This window comes from Symphodus melops, assembly GCF_947650265.1.
Source record: "Symphodus melops genome assembly, chromosome: 19".
NCBI lineage: Eukaryota > Metazoa > Chordata > Actinopteri > Labriformes > Labridae > Symphodus > Symphodus melops.
Genome location: NC_136709.1, coordinates 22255101 through 22261107, shown reverse-complemented (window position 1 = coordinate 22261107; position 6007 = coordinate 22255101). Strand labels below are relative to the sequence as shown.

The window sequence follows — 6007 nt, the reverse complement described above, 5'->3', positions numbered from 1 at the left end:
CGTGCGCAACCCTGCCCGATGCGCGCTCCGCCGTGCAGCCTGTCCTCGTATTTTTCCTCTCCGACGAGCTGATTGGTGGATAAATAGAAGGACAGCGGTCCCATGGGGGTGCTCCAGCAGGAAGAGGAGAGGTTTGATTTCATCATCAGTTTGTCTGGGTCCGGTTTTCACAGGATTACATCGATCAAATGGGATTACATCATGAAATCAGGGAGTTATTCACAAGCAATCAATCCATTGATAATGTCATCAGGGTTATAAAATCAGGTCATTTATCCAGATTAACCTTCAGTTTGATTAATAAGATGCTTCACACTGGGTTACAATAGTAAACTGGTTGAATCCCACAGGTGATGTTTTATAAACCTGCTTCAGTGACACATGAAGTCTAATATTTCACTGAACAGCATCCTTATCGATCATCTTTAATCTAAATATAATATCTTTAATCTAAAGCTGTGAGATCTTCAGTTTGTGTGAATCTTAGCGCCCCCAGTGGACAGTGTATGTAGTGCGCTGAAGTAGCAACCTCCGGTGTTTAAACATGAAGCAGACACTGAAGTATAACATCCTGCAGTTCCTGGAGTGTCCACTAGAGGCTGGCTGCAGTACCTGGAGTGTCCACTAGAGGCTGGCTGCAGTTCCTGGAGTGTCCACTAGAGGCTGGCTGCAGTACCTGGAGTGTCCACTAGAGGCTGGCTGCAGTTCCTGGAGTGTCCACTAGAGGCTGGCTGCAGTACCTGGAGTGTCCACTAGAGGCTGGCTGCAGTACCTGGAGTGTCCACTAGAGGCTGGCTGCAGTTCCTGGAGTGTCCACTAGAGGCTGGCTGCAGTTCCTGGAGTGTCCACTAGAGGCTGGCTGCAGCAGCACAGGAAGTCACATACACACCCATTCAAACAGCCTGTTTTTACAGCAGACATGAACATGTTTACAGCCTGCTTCAAAAAACCAAATAGGTGTGATTAGCTCATGTCTCCATCCACACACACTGTATACACACACACACACACACACACACACACACACACGCACTATACGGGGGTGAATGTATACACACACACACACACACACTGTACGGGGGTGAATGTATACACACACACACACACACACTGTATGGGGGTGAATGTATACACACACACACACACACACACACTGTACGGGGGTGAATGTATACACACACACACACACACACACTGTACGGGGGTGAATGTTTAGATGACTGTTGAAAGGAGACAAATACAAAATTTGAGCTCCTTCGGCATCACAACACCTGGGGGAGGGGCTACTGCCCTTTGTGATGTCATGGTGGGAACGTCTCAGGATGTGAAGCCATAAATGTAACGAAGAGTCTGTTTCACTTTTTTTGAACGCTTTGATTCAGGTGAGGATTTAATGAATGAATCTGTCTCAGTGATGTGTTGTATAGAACTGATGAAGTGAATAAATATTGGTCTTCATCTCCCTTCAGTGTTCAAGCTTCAATCACAAAGACTTCAGGAGTCTTCCTTGTGTGTCCCTCGTCCTGTGAGCACACGATGTTGGACTCATGTGACCTGGTTCCTCTCTCTCAGGTTTGAATCAGCCATATTTCAGCCTCCTCGCTCTCAGTCTGTCGCTGTGATCAGGAGGAAGGGGAACGCAGTCTTCCTCTCAGATGAATCAGATAAACATCATCCAGCCTGCTGTTCCTCCTGTGCCCACTCGTCGGACATCACAGGCAGCTCGCCCTGATGACGGGCTGTGATGTCATTCAGCCCGGGAGGTGTGCAGCAGAGTGCCGTGTGAGGAGCCTCTCATTATGAGGGGGGGGGGGGGGGGCTGCAGCTTCATAAACCACACGGTCTTCCCCCTTTGGTCCCAACAAAGAGCTTCTTATGAAGCCTGTCATCAACAGCACTCAGTGTGTGTGTGTGTGTGTGTGTGTGTGTGTGTGTGTGTGTGTGTGAGTGTGAGAGCTTTAATCCATCTGTCCTGTCACACTCATACTGCCGGGAGCTCAGCTGTCCGGGTGTGTCTCTGGAATTGAAAACTCTCTGGAGCAAATTTCTGCAGATCAGAAATAAGACAGTGAGGCGTAAAAAGCTCTTCAATAAAATATTCTAACTGGTTTCATCCCCTCCACTGGCCTCCTGTCTGTTTCACCAGTACACTTTAAGATCCTACTGGTCACTTTTAAAGCTTGTTTTGGTCTTACCCCTTAAATACATTTCTGTCATGCTGACCCCTTATGAGTCCTCTCGTGACCTCACACGAGCCTCAGCACCAACTCACCCCTCATCTCTCCGATATCTTCTCAGTCATGATTTGACATTAAAGGACGAAGATCGGGAGCCGGATCGTTGTCGTCATAAGTCCCTGGTGCTGGTCTGGAAATTGGTTTCCGTGAGCTTTATGAAGGACTGTTCAGTCAGAAAACGACCACACTATACAGATAGAGATAGATAGATAGATACTTTATTGATCCCGAGGGAAATTCAGGGCACAGACACAAGAAGCAACAACGACTTCATGAGTCATTTTCTTTCTACTTCTTGTATTTATTTGAGAAAATCAATTTAATTCACGTTTTAAATCATCTTAATGCTTTTTTTTTAATAATAGAAAAACACCATAATGGTGACGCCATCAAACTTCGACCTGCGTGCGAGAACGTCATGACGTGTTCTTTGAGGGACAGTTTGTTTACATGATGGCGGCGGTGGATTTTAGAGGTAACAAAAAACGACATTTTATTCTTTATTCAGGAAGTGGTTGGTCGAGTTTTACTCTGAATGTAATCTTTAAAAAAAACAATAAACTCTGCGCTCCTTTTCGACAGTTTTCATTTAAATATTAAAGCTAGCTCTTCTTCAGCTTTGATTAGCAACACAGCTAACTGTCGCTAACGCTGAGTCACCCTGACAGTCTGAGTAATAAATAATCAATGAAACACTGCAGGCTAAATACACATGAATAGAATCACAGACTGTCTGTTAACGGTACTGTGGCATGTCGCCGGTGTTACGGTATAAATAGTGACCATGCTATCTGGTGCCTTTCCGCCGTAGTGACGTCACACGTGTGTCTTCAAACGTTCTTTATTTATTATAATGTAAAAGCACCCATGAAAGCATTAATGTATAAAGAAACATTCAACAAAGGGGAGGAGTTTAAACATTAGTGGTAACTATGGCAACCAGAGGTCCAATCAGAATCAGGAATCATCCCCTGAAGAAATATTCAGTAAGTAAGCTCTGCAGTGATAAAGTGACCTTAGTGTATAACCATCGACTCGAGGGGGGAGACCTGCAGTACCCAGTTAGTCCTCCAGGGGGCAGAGGCATGTGTGTTCATATATGATGTCCACTGTTTCTCGTCCCGTCCGCAGACAACCTTCTGGGGATCTCGTGGGTGGACAGCGGCTGGGTGCCCATTCTTAACCCTGGAAATGTTTTGGACTACTTCTCGGAGAGGAGCAACCCGTTTTATGACCGAACCTGTAACAACGAGGTGGTGAAGATGCAGCGGCTCAGCCTGGAACATCTGAAGTACGTCCATCTTGTTATAAGAAGTATTTATTAAGAGAGGATGGATCGAGTGTGAGACTCGAAGCTCACGTTGTCTTCTGTCCTCGTCCAGTCAGATGGTGGGAGTGGAGTACATTCTTCTTCACGCTCAGGAGCCCATTCTTTATATAATCCGAAAACAACAGAGAACATCACCAACACAAGGTGAGCCCTGCTCCAGAGCGTCTATATAAGTGGGTCAGGAGAACTCCAGTCCAGGACGCGGTCTTGACTCTGGTCCTGATTCTTCTTCTGCATCTCTTCCCGCAGAGATCCCGCTGGCGGACTACTACATCATTGCAGGAGTGGTGTATCAGGCTCCGGACCTGGGGACGGTGATCAGCTCCAGAGCGGTGTGGATCTTTACTCGCCTCTCTGAAGGGTCTGATGGGTGCAGCGTCACGCTTTAATTCATGTGAATGCTGTGTGTTCTAGCTGTCTGCGGTCCACGGGATCCAGTCTGCGTTCGACGAGGCCATGTCCTACTGTCGCTACCACCCGTCTAAAGGCTACTGGTGGCACTTCAAGGACCAGGAGGAGAGAGGTCAGACTGAGCTTCATTCACATCGCAGGAACCTTTACGCAGAGACCAGGGTCTAAATTAAGGACCCTCAGTCTCAGTCCCAGCTCTCTTAAAGTACAGGAAGTGTGGGGGCGGGGCTTATAGTGCTGAATGCTTCTGATTGAGTGAGATCATGCAGCATGATATTAAAGCTTCGTCCTCAAAGACGGCGGCTCGGGTTCAAGTCTGACCCGCAGCTCCTTCGCCCGTCTCCTCTCTCTCTCTCTCCCTGTTGTCCTGCTCTACCCGGTCCTCTCCAGACCAGCAGTCCCTGTGATGAAGAAAATCCTGAAGCCGTCTGTTTTCTTTCAGAGAAAACCAAACCGAAGTCAAAGAAGAAGGAGGAGCCTAGCTCTCTGTTCCAGAGGCACCGTGTCGACACGCTCCTCCTCGACCTCAGGTCCAAATTTCCACCAACATTTTACCAGGTGACTCGTTCTCTTCCCAACCTTGAACACCTTTTCTGTCATGTTGGTGTCAGTATGTCAAAGTGATGTTTTACATTCTGTCATTTCAGCCCAAACCGGGCGAGAAGCCGATTCCAGGTCAGTATTTACTCTCAGCACTTTATTTTGAAAGGGCTGATCATTCAGTGACTTCCTGCCTCCTGGTGCTCACAGAGGAAATACAAAGTTCTCTACAAGACAACAGCATCACTAATCCTGACCTTCCCCTCTTTCCGCCTCTCGTGTTGTAGTTGAGGTGAAGAAAGAACCGGAACCTCCGACAGAAACTGTGAAACAAGAGGAGAGGGAGCCGGCCTCCAAGTCCTCCGCGCCGCCGCCGCCGCCAAGCAAACCGCCTCCCGAGAAGAGAGCTCGGCTTCAGTGACACTGTACGACAGGAAGTCAGCCGTACGACAGGAAGTCAGCCGTACGACAGGAAGTCAGCCGTACGACAGGAAGTCAGCCGTACGACAGGAAGTCAGCCGTACGACAGGTCCACTGAAAGAACAGCTCAGAGGGGTTTTTGTTACTCATCAGGTCCATTTACAGGATGACAACGAGCAGCGCCACGATTGGTTTGGCATTGAGTTAATTTCAGACGGCTGCATCACACACACACACACACACACACACACACACACACACACACACACACACACACACACACACACACACACACACACACACACACACACACACACACACACACACACACTGGGGTTCATACAGCAGGTTCGAGGTGGGATGAGGTTTTTTTTGCTGAATTAGCAGGAGTGTTTACTGATGATGTCAGATGATGACCTGATGATGTCAGAATGACATCATCAGGTCATCAGACATCTGCTATTTACAAACACTCTGTTTTCTATTAAAATATTAAAATATGTCATCCTCTGTATCCAGATGTTTGTTTGTCATGATCATCATCTCAGAGCTCTTCACTGACTGATCAACTAGTATAAGTACTAAGTACTGTACCAGAGCAAGACAGGAAGTGATCACAGACAGAGTACAGGTGCTGACAGGAAGTGATCACAGACAGAGTACAGGTGCTGACAGGAAGTGACTACAGACAGAGTACAGGTGCTGACAGGAAGTGACTACAGACAGAGTACAGGTGCTGACAGGAAGTGACTACAGACAGTACAGGGGCTGACAGGAAGTGACTACAGACAGTACAGGGGCTGACAGGAAGTGACTACAGACAGTACAGGGGCTGACAGGAAGTGACTACAGACAGTACAGGTGCTGACAGGAAGTGACTACAGACAGAACAGGTGCTGACAGGAAGTGATCACAGACAGTACAGGTGTGACAGGAAAAAAACAAAAAAAAACAGGTGCTGACAGGAAGTGACGTGTTGAAGGTGGTAGGTATTCATAAAGATCTGGGTCTTTATCTTTTTCTTAAAGGTGCAAACAGAGTCTGTCGATCCAATGGAGGTTGTTAGATT

The 6007-nt window shown here is 47.3% G+C and overlaps 2 protein-coding genes across 2 annotated transcripts in view; one reads left to right on the top strand and one right to left on the bottom strand.

The window, feature by feature from the left end:
* ttc9 (tetratricopeptide repeat domain 9) overlaps positions 1-268 on the bottom strand; it is a 4232-nt gene extending 3964 nt beyond the window's left edge. The window contains exon 1 of the mRNA XM_079369496.1: positions 1-268. This exon is cut by the window's left edge and continues 578 nt beyond it. The gene's annotated coding sequence lies outside the window, so the exon portion shown is untranslated.
* Positions 269-2607: 2339 nt separating this feature from the next.
* On the top strand, positions 2608-5440 carry med6 (mediator complex subunit 6). Its single transcript, XM_079370199.1, has 8 exons — positions 2608-2712; positions 3369-3528; positions 3620-3711; positions 3817-3899; positions 3982-4090; positions 4421-4536; positions 4626-4653; positions 4806-5440. Exons 1-8 carry the CDS (start codon positions 2688-2690, stop codon positions 4937-4939), a joined length of 747 nt encoding a protein of 248 aa, XP_079226325.1. The 5' UTR covers positions 2608-2687; the 3' UTR covers positions 4940-5440.
* Positions 5441-6007: the final 567 nt, after the last annotated feature.